General features: G+C 45.4%; 1 protein-coding gene across 1 annotated transcript in view; it reads left to right on the top strand.

Moving 5' to 3' along the window:
* Positions 1-12,610, top strand: part of LOC141134639 (poly(3-hydroxybutyrate) depolymerase-like) — a 94,492-nt gene extending 81,882 nt beyond the window's left edge. Inside the window, exons 9-11 of the mRNA XM_073624089.1 lie at positions 113-238; positions 432-457; positions 12,326-12,610. Of these exons, the coding sequence (XP_073480190.1) occupies positions 113-238; positions 432-457; positions 12,326-12,393 (220 nt within the window). The 3' untranslated portion in view covers positions 12,394-12,610. The remainder of the gene's footprint in view (positions 1-112; positions 239-431; positions 458-12,325) is intronic.
* Positions 12,611-23,726: the final 11,116 nt, after the last annotated feature.

Below are 23,726 nucleotides of genomic sequence, written 5' to 3'. Positions count from 1 at the left end.
GAGTTAGCAAATTTCTTGAAAAGCTTCAAAAATGCGAAACAAATGCCGGTTCAGGCTTGTCTAAACGTGGCCATATTAATGGCTGATTAAACAGTGTTTCTTTCATATGCAGGGAGAAGCTCAGTGATAAATATGCCAGAAACACCGGATACAACCAAGTCGCTGATCTGAACAACTTCATCATCCTCTATCCTCAAGCCAAATCTAACATGTCTAACCTCAATGGATGCTGGGACTGGTAATTTTACCAATAATACATTATCCATTGTATAGAAATGTAACAAACTGCAGATCAAACCTGCAAGAAAACAACTGTGTCTCATATTATTAATAAAAGAAACAAAGACATCTTTTAATTATGAAATAGTTACCAAATATTATACAGCTGCAGGATCTGAGATCTAATGAGTATTTTTCTGTCTCTCGGACAGGTGGGGATTCAGCAGTAAAGACTACGGTAAGATATTTATGTTTTTCATGGTTACACGAATAAGGTTAGCCTTTCTTGGAGAACTAGCTGTCCCCCTTCTTAAAATGCTAACTACCTGGCTGTTTAAAGCTTTAATGTGAGTCACTGATCTGAAACCAACATAATACATAATCCTGATATTCGTACTTGTTTCTGGTCAGTAACTGGAACCAAACCAGTGGATTAGCATGACAACTATCATGACTTCAGGCCTGCCCAGGCCACCCTCTTCAATCCAACTGGCTGTTAGGGTGTAGACCACACCCCTTTTAACCTAGCATACCCCAATCACTGACATTATTTATTGCTATTCTCTAAAAACAAACCTCTTTTATACCCAATCATTTATGCAGATACTCCTGAAGTATCCATTATGTCCAATTAGAAATGCTTAGGCTTTATCCTTTGACATATGGATCACGTAACCATACTGCTACGTGATAGGTTCCTTTCACACAGGCTTGTCCATGTACGGACTCCGCTTTACTCAGCAGGGATCGCTCCGCTTATCTCCGCTGGGCAGATGGATGACAGGTCCCTCTCCGCTCACTGTGCGGTGATGGACCTGTCAAAGCTCCGCTGTCCTCTATGGAGATTGGACGAAAATGGACTGCCGCTCCATAGAGGTGCATGGAGCGTCCAATCAGGTCCGCCTAAAAGACTGACAGGTGGACCTGATCGTAAAGCCCGTATGAAAGGAGCCTTATAGGTAAAATAAAAAATGACACATATAAAGCAGTCTTTCACTAGCATTTACAGTCTCTCCTGTCATTTGGTTTTTGTTACCTGTTGATTCTGCCAGTAGATTCATTATTATCCCCTTCATGCAATAATGCTGTGCGATTTCACTGCAAAGCAAACAGCATTGTCACCTCCTGGGCAAGGTAGTCTTAGATGGAAATTGAGTTTTAGATGAACTTTAAGGCTCCATTTACACCTGGGCATTCCATAATCGCGGCAAAATGCGGGACGCGTTTGCGATGTCATTACCTCTAATGTCACCTCAATTGCGGTGCGATTTTTGCCACTGTAAATCACGCTGCAATTGCAGAAAATATGCGATATTGCGATATCACCCAAAAGAAGCTCCTGCTCCTTTTTTGAACGACAAGCTTCACGCATTGCAACTTTGCTGCTATTGCAGCGCGATTCATCCTGCGACTAACGCAGCAAAACTGCACCATGATTGAGGTGCCATTAGAAGTATTCCCATCGCAAACGCATCCCGCATTTTGAAGTGATCCTGGAAACGTGGGCGATTCCGGAACGTTCAGGTGTGAATGGAGCCTAAGAGACAAACAAATTAAAGCCCGACTCCAGCTAACACTTTTTAAGCAGTTACAGCAAGTTTTATTTTTCTTTAGGGAAAAAATGTTTAACCACTTGACGACCAGCGACGTACTTATACATTGCTAAACTTCAAATGGTTATACCGGGAGGATGCAGGCTGCAGGCATCATCCTGATACCGTTTTTTTTTTTTTTTTTTTTTAGAGCCGACAGTCAGCTCTCTTGTAAAAGCATTCCTAGCAGCTAACTAGCTGCTGGATTGCTTTTACCAACAGCAGGGGGGCAGAAAGACCCCTCCTACCGCCTTCCGCGGCTTTACCGGGATCTCCCATCCCAGCGTGAGTCCTAATTGACCAGCTGGCATTTCCACTGGCTGATCATAGAGGCGGTCAAAGACTGGAGCTTCTTTGAACACCTCTATGATAGGAACCCACAAGTGATGAGCTTACATCACTTCTGATTTCCCCAGAAGTAAATGGTGATATTTTCATAAATGAAAAGCATTTGATCACACCGATCTTGGTGTGATCAAATACTTTTGAGGATAGATATGGGGTCTTATAGAACCCAGATCTCTCCATAAAGAGTACCTGTCACATGCCAATTGCTGTCACGAGTGATGTTTACATTCCTTGTGACAGCTATAAAAGTGATTAAAAAAAAGAAAGTAATTAAAGCGAACGTGTAAAAATAAAGTAAAAAAAAAAAAGTTTATAAAAAGAATGTTTTAAAGTGCCCCAGTCCCACCGTACTCGCGTGCAAGGCAAACGCGTGTGTCAGTCCCATATGCACTCAAACAGCGATTGTTCCACACATGTGAGGTATCACCACAGACATCAATTAAAGGGCAGTAATTCTAGCTCCAGACCTAGTTCCAGACCTACTGTGTAAATTTAAAGTGGTAACCTGAAAAGGCTTTTAAAGCCTATGGATTATAACATGGGTGTCGTTTTCTGCCGTTACATGTACATCTGCAATTTTAAAGAGTGACATGTTTGGCATCTATTTACTCAGTGTAACATCATATTTTATATTTGACAAAAAATTGGGTTATGTAATGTTTGGGGGTTCTAAGAAATTTTCTGGCACAAAATACTGATTGTTACATGTAAACAAAAATTGCCAGAAAAGTCCTGGTCTTCAAGTGACACATGAATAAAATCTGACCATTATAGGCACCCCAGGCAGTGTAATCTGGCTTATTCTAACAACCCCTTTAACAGACACTTTTACTGCACAGCTTGACTTGTTTAAGGAGTGGAAAAAACTGGCAAGGTCAACAGGTTAAAAGGGGGTAGTCAGAAGAAAAAACTGCTATGTTAATACTACTGACTGACTCTATCATATATGGCATTTTTTATTTTCCCCGTAGTCCCTCTTTAAAGCATTTTACTGCGGCAGGTCGCACGATCCCGCGAGCCTTCGTAGCTATACGTCGGCTCGCGGGATCGGGATAGCAGGCGCGCGCATGCACCTGCTGCACATCGGGGGTGACGATGCTCGTGGGCAACGGTCGCGAGCTGGCCACGAGCATTCGCGGGCACAAGAGGCAGAACAGGGACGTGTGTGTGTAAACAAATCCAAACACATCAATGCCACCTATCAGGTTCCACCAGTGCCACCTCATCAGTGCCCACCAGTGTCGCCTATTAGTGCCCATCAGTGCCTCCTTATCAGTGCCCATCAGTGCTGCCTTATCAGTGCCCATCAGTGCAGCCTATCAGTTCCCATCAGTGTAGCCTCATCAGCATACATCAATGAAGGAGAAAAATTACCTGTTTGCAAAATTTATTAACAAAATATAAAACAGTTTAGTATTTTTTTTTTTTTAAATGTCTGGCTTTTTACATTTTTTTTTAACAAAAAATAAAAAACCCAGAGGTGATCAAATACCACCAAAAGAAAGCTCTATTTGTGGGAAAAAAATGATAAAAATGTCATTTGGGTGCAGTGCGGTATGACCGCGCAATTGTCATTCAATGAGTCACAGCGCTAAAAGCTGAAAATTGGTCTGGGCAGGAGGGGGTTTAGGTGCCCAGTAGGGATGATCCGAACACCCCCCGGTTCGGTTTGCACCAGAGCCTGTGAACGGACCGAAAGTTCGCGCGAACTTTAGAACCCCATTAAAGTCTATGGGACTCGAACGTTCGAAATCAAAAGTGCTAATTTTAAAGGCTAATATGCAAGTTATTGTCCTAAAAAGGGTTTGGGGACCCGGGTCCTGCCCCAGGGGACATGTATCAATGCAAAAAAAAGTTTTAAAAACAGTGATTTTAATGATGCTTAAAGTGAAAAAAAAGTGAAATATTCCTTTAAATATCATACCTGGGTGGTGTCTATAGTATACCTGTAAAGTGGCGCGTGTTTCCCGTGCTTAGAACAGTCCCTGCTCAAAATGACATTTTTGTCGGGTCCCGGCAATATGGATGAAAATCAGTGAGACAAACGGCATGGGTGCCCTCCACCCCCAGTCCATTACCAGGCCATTTGGGTCTTGTATGGATATTAAGGGGAACCCCGCACCCAAATTAAAAAAAGGAAAGGCGTGGGGCCCCCAGGCCCTATATACTCTGAACAGCAGTATACAGTCGGTGCAAACAAGACAGGGACTGTAGGTTTGTTGTTAAGTAGAATCTGTTTGTAGTTTTGAAGTTTTTAAAGTGTAGTTCCAGCCAAAAAATCTATTTTTAAGCTTTTTGGAAAACATAGGGAAAGGTTATCACCCCTGTAACATTTGTTTTGCTGTCTGTGCACCTCTTCAGAAGATTTCACCTCACTTTCTGTCCCAATGACAAATGTTTTTTTTAAATTTGGGGTTTTCAGTGAAACAAGGATTTGTGATAAAGCATCAGTGAAGAGGAGACACATTTTTCCCATATTAACTCTTAAAGGAGAGAATTTCCCTTCCTAGGTGTAGATTTCATCTCACTTCCTGTTGTCTCCTTCCATTTGCAAGTAGGAGTCGTTTGTAAGTTGGATGTTTGAAAGTAGGTGCCTGCCCTATATACTCTGCAGAAATTGGGGCCTTAGGTGTTGGTGTTGCCACAACACTGTAAGCCCTCACAGTTACTCTTGGTGGGCGCAGGAACAGGCCCTGCTTTGAAATATTAGAACAAGAATTGTAATTACATGCCATTGTTGAACAGTGGTAGAAAAATTGGGCCTTTGGTGGTGGTGATGCCGGTGCCACAACACTGTAAGTCCTCACAGTTACTCTTGGTGGGTGCTGGAACGGGCCCTGTTGTGAAATATTATATCAAGAATTGTAATTACATACACCTGTTGAACAGGGGCAGAACAATTGAGCCTTTGGTGGTGGTGTTGCCACAACACTGTAAGCCCCCACAGTTACTCTTGGTTGGCGCAGGAATGGGCCCTGCTGTGAAATATTAGATCAAGAATTGTAATTACATGTCCCTGTTGAACAGGGGCAGAAAAATTGGGCCTTAGGTATTGGCGCTACAACACTGCAACCCCTCACAGATGCTATAGTTGGAGCGCAGGAATGAGCCCTGCTGCAAAGTAATGCATTAAAAATTGTAATTATGCGCCCCTGTTAAACAGGGGCTGAAAAATTGGGCCTTGGGCACTGGTGCTAGTACCACAACACTGCAACCCCTCACAGATACTCTAGCTGGAGCGCAGGAATGAGCCCTGCTGCAAAGTATTGCATCAAAAATTGTAATTACACGCCCCTGTTAAACAGGGCCAGAAAAATTGCCACAACACTGCAACCCCTCACAGATGCTATAGTTGGAGCCCAGGAATGAGCCCTGCTGCAAAGTATTGCAGCAAAAATTTTATTTACACGCCCCTGTTAAACAGGGGCAGAAAAATTGGGCCTTGGCCACTGGTGGTGGTGCCCAGAACCAAAAAATTTTCTTACAAGTTATCAACATGAAAATTGAGGCGGAGAGGATTGTGACTCAGCATAACAGGATAGTCACTCAGTATCAGCATAGGCAGTCTTGAAGGGATCTCACATTAAAAAAAAAAATCAATCGGTTGCATCAAGTGTTTGGTAGCTGGTGATCCAAGACTTCATTTTTATGAAGGTCAGCCGATCGACCGATTTGGTGGACAGGTGCACCCTGTGATCGGTTACAAAGCCTCCAGCAGCACTGAATGTGCGTTCTGAAAGAACGCTGGAGGCAGGACAGGCCAGTAGCTCAATTGCATACTGTGCAAGCTCTGGCCAGTGATCCATCCTGAAGACCCAGTAACCCATAGGATTTTCGGTGGGAAAGGTGTCCAAGTCTGATCTTGCCCCTAGGTAATCCTGTACCATGTGAATCAGATGCTGGCAATGGTTGCTGGAACCGATCAGACCTCGGGGCTGCGAACTAAAAAATTGTCTGAACACATCGGTCAGATGGCCACCTTCTCCACCGCTCCTTCTGTGACTGACTGAAGCCTCAGCAATACGTTGTCCAGGAGGACCAGGAAATTGTAACCTCCCAGGCTCTGGAAACTCATTGCACAAACCTTTCTGCAAGGCCTCCCGAAGATGTTTCATCCTCTGCTCCCTCTGCAACGGCAAGATAACGTCCGCAACCTTACCCTTGTAAAGTGGATCAAGGAGGGTTGCAAGCCAGTAATCATCCATCCCCTCGATACCACGAATACAAGGATCCTTTCGCAGGCTTTGCAGGATCAGGGAGGCTATGCAGCGTAGGTTTGCTGAGGCATTTGGTCCAGAGTCCTCTGGGTCACTAAGGACGACATGATCCGCAGCCACCCCCACCCAGCCATGTACAAGTCCATGGGTTTCTTCGGACTGTAAATGATCTCTTGAAGACTGCTGCTGATGCTGAGTGCCAGGCTCCACCTCCATGATGACACAATCCTCCTCCTTCTCGCCCTCTTCCTGTGTGATCGGCGGGCACGCAGGAACACTGTCTGGATAAAGGGGGCCTTGACAGACAAGGAAGTCCTCCTCTTCCTCCCTCTGTTCTGCCTCAAGTGCCCTGTCCATTATTCCACGCAGCGTATGCTCCAACAGGTGGACAAGAGGGACAGTGTCACTGATGCATGCACTGTCACTGCTCACCATCCTCGTGGCCTCCTCAAATGGTGACAGGACAGTGCATGCATCCCTGATCAAAAAAACAAGGTCCCCTGATCCTGTCCTGGTGCCATAGTCGCATAGGTACTCATTGATGGCCCTCTGCTGCATGTGCAGCTGCTGCAGCATGGCCAACGTTGAGTTCCACCTGGTGGGCATGTCACAGATTAGGCGGTTCTTGGGCAGGTTAAATTCCTTTTAGAGGTCAGCCAGCCGAGCACTGGCATTATATGACCTGCACACAGACTTTCCTGGCCTGCCTCAGGACATCCTGTAAGCCTGGGTACCTGCCCAAGAACCGCTGCACCACCAAGTTAAGGACGTGAGCCAAACAGGGCACATGGGTCAGTTGTCCCTGTTGGAGGGCGGAGAGGAGGTTGGTGCCATTGTCGCAAACCACCATACCTGCCTTAAGCTGGCGTGGCATCAACCACCTCTGAACCTGCCCCTGCAGAGCTGACAGAATCTCTGCCCCAGTGTGGCTCCTGTCCCCCAAGCACACCAGCTCAAGCACCGCATGGCATCTTTTTGCCTGCGTGGTTGCATATCCCCTTGAACGCCTATGGAGCACCGCTGGTTCCGAGGACAACTCAGCACAGGAAGAGGCCATGGAGAAAGAAGAAGAGGAGGGGGTGGAGGAGAGAGGTGTGGCAGAATCACCACTAGTAGAATTTTGGAGGCATGGTGGCGGAACAACCTCCAACACTACCGCACCCTGTCCTGCATCCTTCTCAGCTGCCAGAAGAGTCACCCAGTGCGCAGTGAAAGATAGGTAACGTTCCTGTCCATGCCTGCTGAACCATGAGTCAGCAGTAATATGCACCTTACCGCTGACTGCCCTGTCCAGCGAGGCCAAGACATTGCCTTCCACGTGCCAGTAGAGAGCCGGAATCTCCTTCCGTGAGAAAAAGTGGTGTTTGGGAACCTGCCACTGAGGAACCGCACATTCCATAAACTCACGCAAGGGGCAGAGTCTACCAACTGAAAAGGCAGCAGTTGAAGTGCTAGCAATTTAGCCAAGCTAGCATTCAACCGCTGGGCATGTGGATGGCTGGGAGCGAACTTCTTTTGGCGGTGCAGCAGCTGGGGCAGGTAAATTTGCCTGGTACAATCTGACGTTGGTGTACCGATAGCAGATTGCTCGCAAGTACTTGGCTGTGACACACCTAATTCTACACCTTCATTCCTCTCAGTGCAGGTTTCAGAGAGGACTGAAGGTATAGTGGGGTTGGAGATCCCAGCTGATGAGGAGCAAGGAGAGGTCCGCTTTGTTCTTTGGTGTGGGTCTTTTAGGTACGTTTGCCAACGAACTGCATGGCAGGTCGACATATGTCTGGTCAAGCATATGGTGCCCAAGTGGGTGATGTTTTGGCCACGTGAGATACGCTTGAGACATATGTTGCAAACAGCAGCGGTGGGATCTGATGCACTCGTCTCAAAAAAGGCCCACACCAAAGAACTTTTGAAATCAGCTCAGAGACAGCAGCGCCCTGCACATGCGGAGCTCTGCGGTGTGATGCAGTCAGTGTGCTGCCCTTAAGCTGGCCCCTGAAGGGCATCCTGCCTCGTTGGAGATGTGCCTCCTCCTCCTCCGCTCTCCTATCAGGCACCCACGTGGAGTCAGTGACCTCATCATCCCCTCCCTCCTCATCACTGGAGCAAAGCTGGCAGTATGCTGCAGCTGGGGGAACATGACTGCCAGATTGCTGTCCTTCTTGGGCACCCCCTCTCTCTGGGCTCATGTTACTGCCTTCCTCTAGCTGGGTACCATCATTGGAGCCTTCAAAACGCTGGGCATCCTCATGGAGCATGTACCCAACACTGTGGTCAAACAGTTCGGGGGACTCCTCAGGAGGACATGGTGGGGCTAGGGAAAGAGTGACTGATGCCATTGATCCAAGGGAAGAGGCCTCGTTGGCAGCTGCTTTGCCCGACCATGTACCCTGAGCCTGGGTGAGAAAGGATGAGGAGGATGAGGACGGCTTGGTCATCCACTCTACCAAGTCTTCCGCATGTTTCGGCCAACTGCCGAAAAAAAGGACAAGCGTGTCCCATGACCACGTGCTGATGAGGATGCACTGTCTCAATGACCAGCACTGTTGCCTCTAGACACAGAGCCTGCTTGCCCTCTTTTATTGGTTTGTAACTGTCTGCCTCTCCTTGTTGGCCTTCCAGACATACTAATGGCCTGCAGTGAGATGTAGCTGCACAAAGCTGGGATGTATATGTATACTGATACTGCAACTAGCAGAATCAACTGCCTGCCTGTGGTACTAATAGGATCAGAAGAACACCACCAATTTTCTTCAGGTAGGTTTAGGTGCACACTGTGCAGAGGACACTGTAAATACTGTAGCTGCCTGCCTGTGGTATTAATAGGATCAGAACAACAGCAATTGTCTTCAGGTAGCTTTAGGTGCACACTGTGCAGAGGACGCAGTACACTAACTGTAAATACTGTAGCTTCCTGTCTGTGGTATTAATAGGATCAGAACAACAGCAATTGTCTTCAGGTAGCTTTAGGTGCATACTGTGCAGAGAACGCAGTACGCTAACTGTAAATACTGCAGCTGCCTTCCTGCGGTACTAATAGGTTTAGAAGAACACCACCAATTTTCTTCAGGAAGCTTTAGGTGCACACTGTGCAGAGGACACGGTACACTAACTGTAAATACTGTAGCCGCCTGCCTGTGGTATTAATAGGAGCAGAACAACAGAAATTTTCTTCAGGTAGCTTTAGGTGCTCACTGTGCACAGGACGCACTACACTAACTTGTAAATACTACAGCTGCCTGTGGTACTAATAGGATCAGAAGAACACCACCAATTTTCTTCAGGTAGCTTTAGGTGCACACTGTGCAGAGGATGCACTACACTAACTTGTAAATACTGCCTGCCTGCGGTACTAATAGGATCAGAAGAACACCACCAATTTTCTTCAGGTAGCTTTAGGTGCACACTGTGCAGAGGACGCACTACACTAACTTGTAAATACTACAGCTGCCTGCGGTACTAATAGGATCAGAAGAACACCACCAATTTTCTTCAGGTAGCTCTAGGTGCACACTGTGCAGAGGACGCACTACACTAACTTGTAAATACTGCAGCTGCCTGCGGTACTAATATGATCAGAAGAACACCACCAATTTTCTTCAGGTAGCTTTAGGTGCACACTGTGCAGAGGACGCACTACACTAACTTGTAAATACTACAGTTGCCTGCGGTACTAATAGGATCAGACGAACACCACCAATTTTCTTCAGGTAGCTTTAGGTGCACACTGTGCAGAGGACGCACTACACTAACTTGAAAATACTGCAGAGCCTGCGGTACTAAAAGGGTCAGAAGAACACCACCAATTTTCTTCAGGTAGCTTTAGGTGCACACTGTGCAGAGGATGCACTACACTAACTTGTAAATACTACAGCTGCCTGCGGTACTAATAGGATCAGAAGAACACCACCAATTTTCTTCAGGTAGCTTTAGGTGCACACTGTGCAGAGGATGCACTACACTAACTTGTAAATACTACAGCTGCCTGCGGTACTAATAGGATCAGAAGAACACCACCAATTTTCTTCAGGTAGATTTAGGTGCACACTGTGCAGAGGACGCACTACACAAACTGTAAATACTGTAGCTAACAGGATCAGAAGAACACCAGCAATTTTCTTCAGGTAGCTGTAAATACTGTAAAAACACATGCCTGCCTGTCAGCAGGAAGAGATTAACAGGAACGGATCTAGCTAAACTGAATACAGTATATATATATATATATATATACATACAACACCTAGGGTATCAGCACGCTACTCCGGAGCCACATGCAAACGCTGAGGATGGATGATCAGCTGGGACCTTACAGCTGATGACCGGCGTCTCATGTACCTGATCACTCCACTCTGCACGGCGAGCGCAGCGCTATTTGGAAACAGATACTGAAGCAGCAAAACGGCTCTATACGGACTCACACCCCAAGTCGCTTGCTGGGGTTAAGCATGGCAACACACGGATGTCAGTCACTGGTCGGGTGGTGAGAGATATTTCCCCCTCTGTATGACCATATTTCTCCTGTTGTTTATTAGCCAGCTTCCCTCTTCTCCTGCTTGCTGCTGCCATTCATAGCCATCTATATACTTTTCTATATGCAAGATCTGCTAGATGCTGCAAGCTCAATTTGCTGTGCCTGATGCTGCCATGTTATAATGCTTACTTGTATAACCAGATGAACTGTCAGTCACTGCCGGTCATTTCTGCTGTGTCCCCTTGGCATTATCCCTGCCAGCTCCTGTTCCACCCCATCAGGTTTATTGGCGTATGGACTTCCACTGCTCTCCATCCACAGTTACCCGAACACCCGTTATACCACGCCCCTGAAGAGCGATCCACTGATCATGTCACTTCAGCACAACTGCTCTAGATCATAACCATCAGTGTATGAGTGGTGAATGGAGTGTGTTTGTGGTATGCTCAGCCGTGGCTCCCCTTTGATTTTAAACGACAACGTTGTCATTTTTACTGTTAGGGCCTGTGTTAGTCACTCACCATAGCCCTCTTTTTCTATGGATTGCTGTATACATTTTTGTGTGGTGTTTTATTTAATTGTTTAAAAAAAAAAAAAATTTTGGCTTGCTTTTTTCAGACAGTGCCTGAGGGTTTTTTGTCCTCTTGAGAGATCAATTCTCTTTGTTTTTTTATATATATATATATATATACAATACACTGTAAGTGCAGCTAACTGACTCATCTGCCTACTCTATCTAACTTAAATCAAATGATGCTGTCTCTCTCTCTCTCTATCTCTCTCTCAACGCCGGAACACACTACACAGTGCAGGCGGCATTATATAGTGTGGGGCGTGTACTAAACCCCCTGAGCCATAATTGGCCAAAGTCACCCTGGCTTTGGCCAATTACGGCTCTCTGTACAGACGCCGCTGTGATTGGCCAAGCATGCGGGTCATAGTGCATGCTTGGCCAATCATCAGCCAGCAATGCACTGCGATGCCGCAGTGAATTTTGGGCCGTGACGCACCACTCGAATTTGGCGCGAACGGCCCATATCGTTTGCAATTCGACAAACGGTCGAACATGCGATGTTCGATTCGAACCCGAAGCTCATCCCTAGTGCCCAGTAAGCAAGTGATTAAGTCAGTTTTTAAAAAAAATAAAGTCAGCAGCTACAAATACTTTAGCTGCTGACTTTTAATTAAAGGACACTTACTTGTCCAAGGATCCAGTGCCATCTTCACCTGGGTCCGTTCTTCGCTGATCTTTGGGTCCCCAGCGCTGGCATGTTTAGTATGGAAAGCCGGCTGCGACTCCTTGCCGGCTTCCCAGCCAGCTTCCCACTGCGAGAAAAAGAGGGGAGAAGGACATAAAGCAAAACTTTCCATTTAGGGTGAAGTTCTACTTTAAGTACAGTCCCATGTGCCTACAGTTACACCAACAAACACAGAATATGCATCTTTCCAGTGACATTAACCCTATTCACCTTTTTCAGCTAACAAGAATGGACACGAGATGGTCGGCGTTGAAAGGATGATGCTGAGGACTTTGGGACAGTATTAAAGTTTTCATAGCAGCGGAGATGGAATAGTGGGGTCACCCACCAGTGGACTGAATGTTACAAATGTCATTTAATTTCTTGTAAATAATGAAAAAAAAATGTTAAATCCCCATCTCTCCCTTGATATTTTGTCTACCATCATCCATTACTGGAGAGACACTTCAGTTGTTGATGGAGTAAGAAGCATTGAAGAACAAAATGCTGAATTCGTCATGAATAATAACCTGATATTTTCCATCATAATCAGAGAATTCTTTATGTTACAAAAGTATATTCACAAAGTTCTGTATAATTTAATTTCTTAAATAGAGGTTCGAACTGTTGCAACTTATGTTTTCACTTTCCCTAAAATCACATATTTTCCTCTTTTCTGAAGAGGCGGGACATACTTTTAAAAGGAATGTGTTTGAATGGTTGTCTGGCCAAGTCAACACTAGAGTTTCCGAGATGCAGAGCTGTGTCCTGCAGTATTTCCTTTTAGCCACATGATGCCCTCAGTCTTCCAAGTTGAATGACAGCCAATAAAATTCAGCTCAGAAGACTGAGGGCTTACTGTGAGTGCAGTGCGCCATAGGACCGCCCCGAGGAGGGTCACCATGGTGCCTTTAATCCACAGTGTAACGATGCAGAAAGCAGTGCTAACATCATCAAGTCAGTGCCACTCTCTGCATCAACAGGAGTTAAAAGGGAATAGAGCAATATGATTGAAACCTTTAAATATATTAAGGGTGTAAATACAGTTGAGGAAGGCAGTATTTACAATATGAAGCTAAGATCAAGAAGACAGGGACATTCCCTTAAAAAAGCAGGAGAAAAGTTCAAAACTAACCTTAGTATTATTTTAACCACTTCATGACTGCGCTATAGCCGAAAAGATGTCTACAGCATAGTTACATAATTACATAGTTACATAGTAGGTGAGGTTGAAAAAAGACACAAATCCATTAAGTCCAAACCATGTGTGTGATTATATGTCAGTATTACATTCTGTACATGCTCGCAACCTTTGCTCATAATATCCTCCAGTCCCTTTATTAGCTTTGTTGCCCTTCTCTGTACTCGCTCCATTTCCAGTACATCCATCCTGACGACTGGTGCCCAGAACTGGACAGCATACTCTAAATGCGGCTGGACCAGAGTCTTGTAGAGCGGGAGAATTATCATTTTATCTCTGGAATTGATCCCCTTTTTAATTCATGCCAATATTCTGTTTGCTTTGTTAGCAGCAGCTTGGTATTGCATGCCATTGCTGAGCCTATCATCTACTAGGACCCCCAGGTCCTTTTCCATCCTAGATTCCCCCAGAGGTTATCCCCCAGTGTATAGATTGCATTCATATTTTTGCCACACGAATGCATTATTTTACATTTTTCTACATTGAACCTCATTTGCCATGTAGTTGCCCACCCCATTAATTTGTTCAGATCTTTTTTCAAGGTTCCCACATCCGCGGAGAAATTATTGCCCTGCTTAGTTTAGTATCGTCTGCAATTACAGAGATTGAGCTGTTTACCCCATCCTCCAGGTTGTTTATGAACAAATTAAATAGGATTGGTCCCAGCTCAGAACCCTGGGGGACCCCACTATCCACCCCTGACCATTCCGAGTACTCCCCATTTATCACCACCCTCTGAACTCGCCCTTGTAGCCAGTTTTCAATCCATGTACTCACCCTATGGTCCATGCCAACAGACCTTATTTTGTACAGTAAACGTTTATCCAGATAAACCACGTCTACAGTCCAAAATCCAGATAAACCACGTCTACAGTCCTTCCTTTATCTAGATGGCAACTCACCTCCTCATAGAAGGTTAATAGATTGGTTTGGCAAGAACGATTCTTCATGAATCCATGCTGATTACTGCTAATGATACTGTTCTCATTACTAAAATCTTGTATATAGTCCCTTATCATCCCCTCCAAGAGTTTACATACTATTGATGTTTGGCTAACTGGTCTGTAATTCCCAGGGATGTATTTTGGGCCCTTTTTAAATATTGGTGCTACATTGGCTCCAATCAGCTGGTACCATTCCAGTCAGTAGACTGTCAGTAAAATTTAGGAACAATGTTCTGGCAGTTACTTGACTGAGTTCCCTAAGTACCCTTGGGTGCAAGCCATCTGGTCCCAGTGATTTATTAATGTTAAGTTTCCCAAGTTTAATTTTAATTTTGTCCTCTGTTAACCATGGAGGTGTTTCCGAGGTGTTTCCTGTGATGTGTCATGAGGATAAACACTGTAGTTTTGGTTACTGAAGCCCCCTGATTCCCTTGTGAAGACTGAGGAGAAGAATAAATTCAATACCTTCGCCATCTCCCCATCCTTTGTAACCAGATCTCCTTCCTCATTCTTTATGGGGCCAATATGGTCTGTCCTCCCTTTTTTACTGTTTACATACTTTAAGAATTTCTTGGGATTTTTTTTGCTCTCCTCCGCTATGTGTCTTTCATGCTCTATCTTAGCCATCCTTATTGCACCCTTACATTTCTTGTTGCATTCTTTATAAAGTCTGAATGCTGATGATGATCCCACAACCTAGTATTTTTTGAAGGCCTTCTCCTTTGCTTTTATATGCATTTTTACATTGGAGTTAAGCCATCCGGGACGTTTGTTCACTCTTTTAAATTTATTACCCAATAGGATGCATTGGCTAATGCCCTTATTTATTATGCTCTTAAAGCAAACCCATCTCTCCTCCGTGTTCTTTGTTCCTAAGATTTTATCCCAATTTATGCCTTCTAGCAAGGTTCGTAGTTTAGGGAAGTTGGCTCTTCTGAAATTCAGTGTCTTTGTTATTCCCCTTATGTTTCCTATTTGTGTGATTTATACTGAAGCCAATTGACCTGTGATCACTGTTACCTAAATTGCCCCGTATTTCCACATCCATGATCAGGTCTGTATTGTTGGTAATCAGTAGATCCAGTAACACTTTATTTCTAGTTGGTGCGTCTAACATATGATCCATAAAATTGTCCTGCAAGACATTTAGGAACTGGCGAGCCTTAGATGGCATGGCTTTCTCATTCTGTATATGGACCTCCTCCCAAAACCACGCCCCCGCGCATCCTTCGCACACCTTTGCAGGTGATCATATGCAAACTTGCCAGTTATCGGCATTTCTTTCCTCATGCGCTGTCATAGTGTGAGGGGAGGAGAGCCGGTAACCAGCAAGTGTTCATCATTACTGCCTCATCAGTGCCATCCCATCAGTGCCCATGTGTGCAGTCTATCAGTGCCCATCAGTGCAGGCTCATCAGCGCACATCTTTGAAGGAGAAAAATAACTTATTTGCAAATTTTTCTAACCGAAACTAAGAACTGTTTTTTTTTTTAGCCAAAATGTTCAGTCTTTTTTTGCTTGTTTAGCAAAAAATAGAAAACCCAGTGATGGCTAAATACCACTGAAATAAAGCTCCATCTATCTAAAAAAAATGATAACAATTTCATACGGGTACAGTGCTGCATGACCATGCAATTGTCAGTGCTGAAAGCTGAAAATTAGCCTGGGCAGGAAGAGGGTGAAAGTGCCCAGTATTAAAGTGGTTAAAGAAAGAGTAGTTGATGCTAAGAATAGACGTCTAGGAGAGGTAAAAGTAATACAGAGTGCATTCAAGGTCTGCAGTAATGTGGATAATAAACTCTAAAATGTTGAAATGTTTTAAATGTTCCACATATATTGACGTGACAACACTGTCAAAATATTTAGTTGTATCTCTAAACAAAATAACCCCAATGACCACCAGCTCTGAACACGCACATTCCACCCTGACGCCTGCCATTCAGCAGATATTCTTGTTCGATGGATTTTCCAGATCAGGGATTTTATGAACAAAGCGGATGACAGTAGCCAGACCTGCCCAGAGGCATGATGGGTAGTGAACATGAAGAGTAAATAAATGTGAACATGACATTTTGCTTTTGCTTAGGCTGGAAAATGTTAGCAGGGCCCAAAATAAATGTTTAATTATCTAAGTTGTAGACCAATAAAGTAAACACTATCTGCAACAAAGTAAAAAGAAAAAATGGGCGGTGCAGATGGAACTGCTATGGAAGGATGAAGGGACATTGGCTTCTACAGCTGTCACATCAAACTGCTCAGGCCCCTTTCACACTGCCACGAGTTGAAAGTCGCCCGGTTTTGCCGCGATTTTAGGGAATGCCTGTGTAAACATGAGGTCTATGGACCTTAACTCGCATCAAAGTCGGACCAAAGTAGTACAGGGACTACTTTGAAGTCGGTGCGACTTGAAGTTGCACAGATATGAATGGTTATCATTGGGAATCATGGAGTATGACTTGTCATGCGACTCTGATGTCCAAAGTCGCAGGAAAATTTGTACTAGTGTGAAAGGGGCCTAAGGCTCTGTTTCCACTTGTGCAACTTGTCCTGCACCTTTGGACTGCAAAGTCGCATGACAAGTCGTACCCCATGATTTCCAATGAGTACCGTTCATATCTGTGCCACTTCAAGTCGCAGCGACTTCAAAGTAGTCCCTGCACTACTTTGGTCTGACTTTGATGCGACTTGAGGTCCATAGTCCTCAAGAATACACAGGAATTGCTTCAAATTGCATCAAAATCGTGGCAAAATCGTGCGACTTTCAGGATTTACCACATAAAAGTAATATATTGACAATCTATATTGTAATATATAGACTGTACCAGCTAGTGACCATCATCAATGACACTGAGATAAGTCAAGCAAAAGAGGGGAGGACCTCGACAAATTTAAATAGTAGTAGATTGAGTCGCTGCTTGTGACCCCAGACCCTAGGATAGGCCATGGAGGTACTAAGCAAGATGTGCTCTTTACAGCTATTGTTTAGGGCCCATTCACATGGATGAATGGTTTGATTAATGAAGAGATGGATGGATGGAGATAGAGGGGGATAGAGAGGGGTAAACAAAGGGATGGATAGATGAAGAGGGTAGACTAGAAGGACAAATGGAATGATGAAGAAGGGGATGGAAGGGGAAAAATAAAGGAATGAATGGACAAAGTGAGATGGATGGACAGACAAATGAATGGGGGGGGGGGGGCTAAAGAGGGATAAATAGAAGGATCAGTGACTAGAGAGGGAAGGATGAATGGATGGATGGCGAAGGGGATAGAAAGAGACGAATAGAAGCATGGGTGGATGGACGGAGTGGGGATAGACAGTACTGGATGGATGGATAAGTGGAGGAAAGGGATAGAGAGGGAAAAATGTAGGAATAAATGGATAAAGTGGTATGGGTGGATGGACAGATGGATGGATGGATGGATGCACAGGCAGTTGGATGAGGAGGGGGGCTTGATAGGGATAAATAGAGGGATGGATGGATGAATGATAGAATAAGAGAATGATAAATAGGGAGATGTCTCCCTATATATAGACAAACCTGAGCAGTTATTGTTAAATAGGGAGATGGATTGATAAAGAAGGTAATAGAGAGGGAAAAAATAGAGGACTAGATGGATAAAGTGGGATGGATGGATGGAGAAGGGGATAGAGAGGGAAAAATGTAGGAATGAATGGATAAAGTGGGACGGATGAATGGAAAGATGGATGGATGAATAGGCACATGGATGAGGAGGGGGGCTTGAGAGGGATACATAGAGGGATGGATGGAACAGAGAAGGATAAATAGGTAGATGGATGGATAAAGAAGGGAATAGAGAAGGGGAAAAAAAGGACTAGATGGATAAAGTGGGATGGATGGATGAAGAATGGGATAGGAAGGGATAAATAGGGGGATGGAGGGATGAATAGAGAGGAATGGTTAAAGGGATGTGTGGATGGATGGGGAAGGGGATAGAAAAGACTAAATAGCAGGATGGGTAGGTGGGTAGAGTGGGGATAGAGAGCGATAAATAGGGATGGTCCTGATGTTCCTTCGACTCGAACATCGGGTGTTCGCCTGTTCACCGAATAGCGATCAATTTGGGGTGTTCGAGGCAAATTCGAAAGCCGCGGAACACCCTTTAAAAGTCTATGGGAGAAATCAAAAGTGCTAATTTTAAAGGCTTATATGCACGGTATTGTCATAAAAAGTGTTTTAAAAACGGCAGTTTTTTCGGGAGCAGTGATTTTAATAATGCTTAAAGTGAAACAATAAAAGTGTAATATTCCTTTAAATTTCGTACCTGGGGGGTGTCTATAGTATTCCTGTAAAGCGGCGCATGTTTCCCGTGTTTACAACAGTCCGAGAGCAAAAATGACATTTCTAAAGGAAAAAAGTCATTTAAAAGTACTCGTGGCTATAATGAATTGTCGGTCCCGACAACGTCTAAAAGTTCATTTATAAAAACGGCATGGGATTCCCCCAGAGGGGAACCCCGAACCAAAATTTAAAAAAAAAAATGCGTGGGGGTCCCCCCAAATTTCATACCAGGCCCTTCGAGTCTGGTAAGGATATTAAGGGGAACACCGCGCCAAAATTTTTTAAAAAATGGCGTGGGGGTCCCCCTCAAAATCCATACCAGACCCGATGTCTGGTATGGATTTTAAGGGGGACCCCGCGCCAAAATTTTTTTAAAAAATGGCGTGGGTCCCCCCAAAAATCTATACCAGATCCTTATCCGAGCATGCAACCTGGCAGGCTGCAGGAAAAGAGGGGGGACGAGAGAGCGCCCCCCCTCCTAAACCGTACCAGGCCACATGCCCTCAACATTGGGAGGGTGCTTTGGGGTAGCCCCCCAAAGCACCTTGTCCCCATGTTGATGGGGAGAAGGGCCTCATCCCCACAACCCTTGCCCGGTGATTGTGGGGGTCTGCGGGCGGGGGGCTTATCAGAATCTGGAAGCCCCCTTTAACAAGAGGACCCCCAGATCCTGGCCCCCCCCTGTGTGAAATGGTAACGGGGTACAAATGTACCCCTACCATTTCACAAAAATGTGTGAAAATGGTAAAAAAAACACAATACACACCATGGGACAATAAAACTGTCCCACGTCTGTCTTCTTCTTCTCGCGCTCCGACAGACCGAAAAAGAAAAAAAAAAAGCTGCACACCACCTACGATCTGCCTCCATGGGATGACCGGCCGCTCTCAGGTATAACTGAGGGCGGGGCCACACAATGACGTCGCCGGGTGACCCCACCCACCTCTGACGCAGGGGGACATCCCTATAGCTTCCCCATAGCCTCAGAGGGGGCGTGGTTATGTAACCGGGAGGCCCTGCCCCCTTTTACGCTATGGGGAAGCCATAGGGATGTCCCCGTGCATCAGAGGGGGGCAGACCGGGTGGCCCCGCCCACCTCTGACGCTATGGGAAAGCCATAGGGAATAGAGAAGGATGGATGAATGGAGAGATAAAAGGATAGAGGAGTAGAGAAGGGTGTATAGACAAAGAAATAGACTGATAGAGGATTATAGAATGATGGATAGATGGAAGGATGCAGGAATAGAGAAGGATGAATAGATGAAGGGATATGGGGGATGGTGAAATACAGAAGCATAACTAGATGGAGGAATAGAGAAGTAGAAAAGGATGGATAGGGATGGAGTAGGAGAGAAGGATGGAGGAATGAAGGATTAGAGAAGGATGGATAGAGAGAGGGAAGGAGTAGTAGAGAAGAATGGATGGATGGAGGATTAGAGGAGGATGGATAGATGGGGGGTGGAGGAGGAAGAGATAAGGATGGATAGATGGAGGGATGGGGGAATAGAGAAGGATATATAGATGGATGGATGGAGGAGTAGAGAAGGATGGATAAATTGAGGGATGGAGGAGTAGGTAAGGATAGATAGATGAAGGGATGGAGGGGTAGAGAAAGAAGATAGATGGAGGGATGGGGAACTAGAGAAGGACAGATAGATGGAGGGGTGGAGTAGTAGAGAAGGATAGATGGATGGAGGATTAGAGGAGGATGGATAGATGGGGGGTGGAGGAGGAATACATAAGGATGGATAGATGGAGGGATGGGGAATAGAGGAGGATGGATCGATGGAGGGAAAGAGGATTAGAGAAGGTTGGATAGATGAAGGATGGAGTAGTAGAGAAGAATGGATGGATAGAGGATTAGAGGAGGATGGATAGATGGTGGGTGGAGGAGGAATAGATAAGGATGGATAAATGGAGGGATGGGGGAATAGAAAAAGATGGATAGATGGAGGAGTAGAGAAGAATGGATAGATGGAGGGAAGGAGGATTAAAGAAGGATGGATAGATGGAGGGATGGAGTAGTAGAGAAGAATGGATAGATGGAGGATAAGAGGAGGATGGATAGATGGGGGGTGGAGGAGGAATAGATAAGGATAGATAGATGGAGGGATGGAGGAATAGAGAAGGATATATAGATTAGAGGTCGACCGATATGGGTTTTTCTCTGGCCGATGCCGATATTTAGAAATCGCGGTGGCTGAAGGCCGATATATGATGCCAATTTTTTTGGGCCGATATGTTAAGCCGATTTTTTTTTTTGTTGTTTTTCCCTTCATCTCATAAGATCTAACAGTTAGACCCCTTTCACAATGGGGTGTTCTACAGGCGCTTTTGGGCTAAAAATAGCGCCTGTAAAGTGCCTGCAAAACGGCTCCCCTGCAGTCTCAGTGTGAAAGCCCGAGTGCTTTCACACTGAGGCGATGCGCTGGCAGGATGTTAAAAAAGTCCTGCAAGCAGCATCTTTGGAGCGGGGTATACCGCTCCTCTACCATTCCTGCCCATTAAAATGAATGCGCACCACTGCCGAAGCGCCTGCAAAGCGTTTCGGCAGCGGCGCTTCACAGGCGCATTCAACCCCTTCCTCGGGCGCTAGCTGGGTTATAAGCCAGAATAGCAGCCGAATAGCGCCGCTAACATGATGGTAAAGCGCCGCTAAAACTAGCAGCGTTTTACCGTCAATGCTTGCCTGCTCCTACAGAAAATTTCTTACATTTAAACAGGTAATCAAAACTTTTGGACGAAAAAAAAAGGGCTAACTTTACTGCTTAGTTTTTTTTTTAATTCATTAGTGTATTTTTTCAAAAAAAAATTGCGTTTAAAAGACCGCTGCGCAAATACCATGTGACATAAAATATTGCAGCAACCGCTATTTTATTCCCTAGGGTCTCTGCTAAAAAAAATATATATATAACTTTTGGGGGTTCTAAGTGATTTTCTAGCAGAAATTTTTACTTGTAAGCAACAAATGTCAGAAAAGATTTAGTCCTTAAATGGTTAAACTGAGAACTCCTCCACACAGAGTTCAGTTCATTGACAAGTGGAAACATTGTATCTTTTTAGTTTCTTTTATCAGACTTGGCAGGCTGCCCAGAGAGGATAGAAGTCCACAGAAGACTTCAGGCAACTTGCTTTGACTTCTATTACAGAAGTCATTTGCAAGTCGCGCTGAAGTTATAATCGGCCTTTTTTATCAGCACAATCGGCCGATGCCGATTAATTAAAAAACGCCTAATATATATCGGTCGAACTCTAATATAGATGGATGGATGGAGGAGTAGAGAAGGATAGATAAATGGAGGGATGGAGGAGTAGGTAAGGATAGCTAGATGAAGGGATGAAGGAGTAGAGAAAGAAGATAGATGGAGGGATGGGGAACTAGAGAAGAACAGATAGAAGGAGGGGTGGAGTAGTAGAGAAGAATGGATGCATGGGCATAGCATAAGGGGTTGCAGGGGTCACAATCGCAACCCTGCCCCTAGCTCCAGAGGGCCCCTGTAGCCTCCCTGTCATATTATCATATTGTCAACAAAGTCCAGGTCCGATCTGCCCTAGGGCCCCACAGCCATGCTCCAAGACTGGGCTTCTACTTGGCCTTCCACAGTCCACAGCCCTCTGTTCTCATTGGCTGGGAAGAAGCTGTGAGCCATTTCCTGAATGGAGAGGAGAACAGGGTGAGAACAGCCCAGGATGGGGAAGTGTCTGGCAACATGGAATGGTAACCAAGCTCAGCGAGTTAAGAGGAGGAGAGTGCCGCCCTGTAGCCATGATACGACCGATGTCACTGGTGAGGTATGACACCGCTCAGTGTCTGCTAGTCACCAGCTGGGATTCTCTGTACCCCCCCACCCAGAGATGTCTGCTTACCCCACTTCCCTGACAACTGGGGAAAGACACACATCTCTGGTAAGTGACCTTATCCCAACACCTGCCAACACTGACAGAGAAACCTTCAGAAATTGCTAAACCAAATCCCTTAACACCTCCTGAGGGGCCCCTGAGGGTCTACAGGCTCCAGATTTTGTGTCACATGACTTTGCCCCCCTATATCTAAGTTGCGCCCCCCCAAAGCTCCCTGACCACCCCTCTGCCCTGGATGCTATTCCTGGCCACTGAGCTCCTTTCCCATTACGGCACTCTATACTGCTGCTCCTCCCCAGGGCTGAAATCACATTCCTTTACAACACAGCCAGTTAGCCACGACCTTCACAGGGTGTATCTGCCTATTGCAACTACACTGCAGTTTCCGACCAGAGAATTTCACAGGTCTGAACGGCAACATAAAAGCCAGATACACCCTGTGAAGGCTGACAGACTGTGTAAAAGAATGTAAATTCAGCTCTGTGTAGTGTGGGGGGGAGGAGCTGTATACAATGCTGGGATGGGAAAGGAGCTCTGCCAAGTGACCTGCCAGGGGTCTAAGTCCTCTAATTCTTCAGCGGTGATTCCTGTCCTCTGGTTCTCCAGCGGTCATTTATGTCCTCCGATGTAGGGAGTAACTCTGGGAACTCAAAACTCTTAAGCCACTTTGAGTATCTTGGTGTGCGGTGGGTGTATCAGCACGCAGAGTGGAAGTGGGGGGGGGGGGCCTAGGTCAATTTTTACATCAGGGCCCACAAGCTTCAAGCTACGCCGATGGATGGATGGGGGATTAGAGGAGGATGGATAGGTCCTGCCCCAGGGGACATGGATCAATGCAAAAAAAAGTTTTAAAAACGGACGTTTTTTCGGGAGCAGTGATTTTAATAATGCTTAAAGTCAAACAATAAATGTGTAATATCCCTTTAAATTTGTAGCTGGGGGGTGTCTATAGTATGCCTGTAAAGGGCAGGGGCGGATCCAGAGTCTAGTCTCGGGAGGAGCACTGCCAGAAAATATATTTTTTTGGGGTACATCTTTCGGGGAAATGGCTGGTGTTGGCGCTTCAATCATCACGGCACCATGGTTGTTATGGTGTCAGGATGATTGAAGTGCATTATTACATTGTTATAAAAAATTAAATAGTTTAACTCACCATAATGCAGAATCAGAGGGAGCCCCGAGTGTGTCACTTGCCACGTCACCTGTCACCAGATGCAGATTGACACTTGCCACGTCGCCTGCCACATGTTGCGGATTGTCTCTTGCCACGTCGCCTGTCACCAGATGAAGATTGTCACTTGCCACCTGCTAAGGTGGTCTCTTGTGTCCCA

This window comes from Aquarana catesbeiana, linkage group LG03 (assembly GCF_042186555.1).
Source record: "Aquarana catesbeiana isolate 2022-GZ linkage group LG03, ASM4218655v1, whole genome shotgun sequence".
NCBI classification, from domain to species: domain Eukaryota; kingdom Metazoa; phylum Chordata; class Amphibia; order Anura; family Ranidae; genus Aquarana; species Aquarana catesbeiana.
The sequence above is the reverse complement of the archived record's forward strand: the minus strand, read 5'-3'. Positions and strand labels throughout refer to the sequence as shown.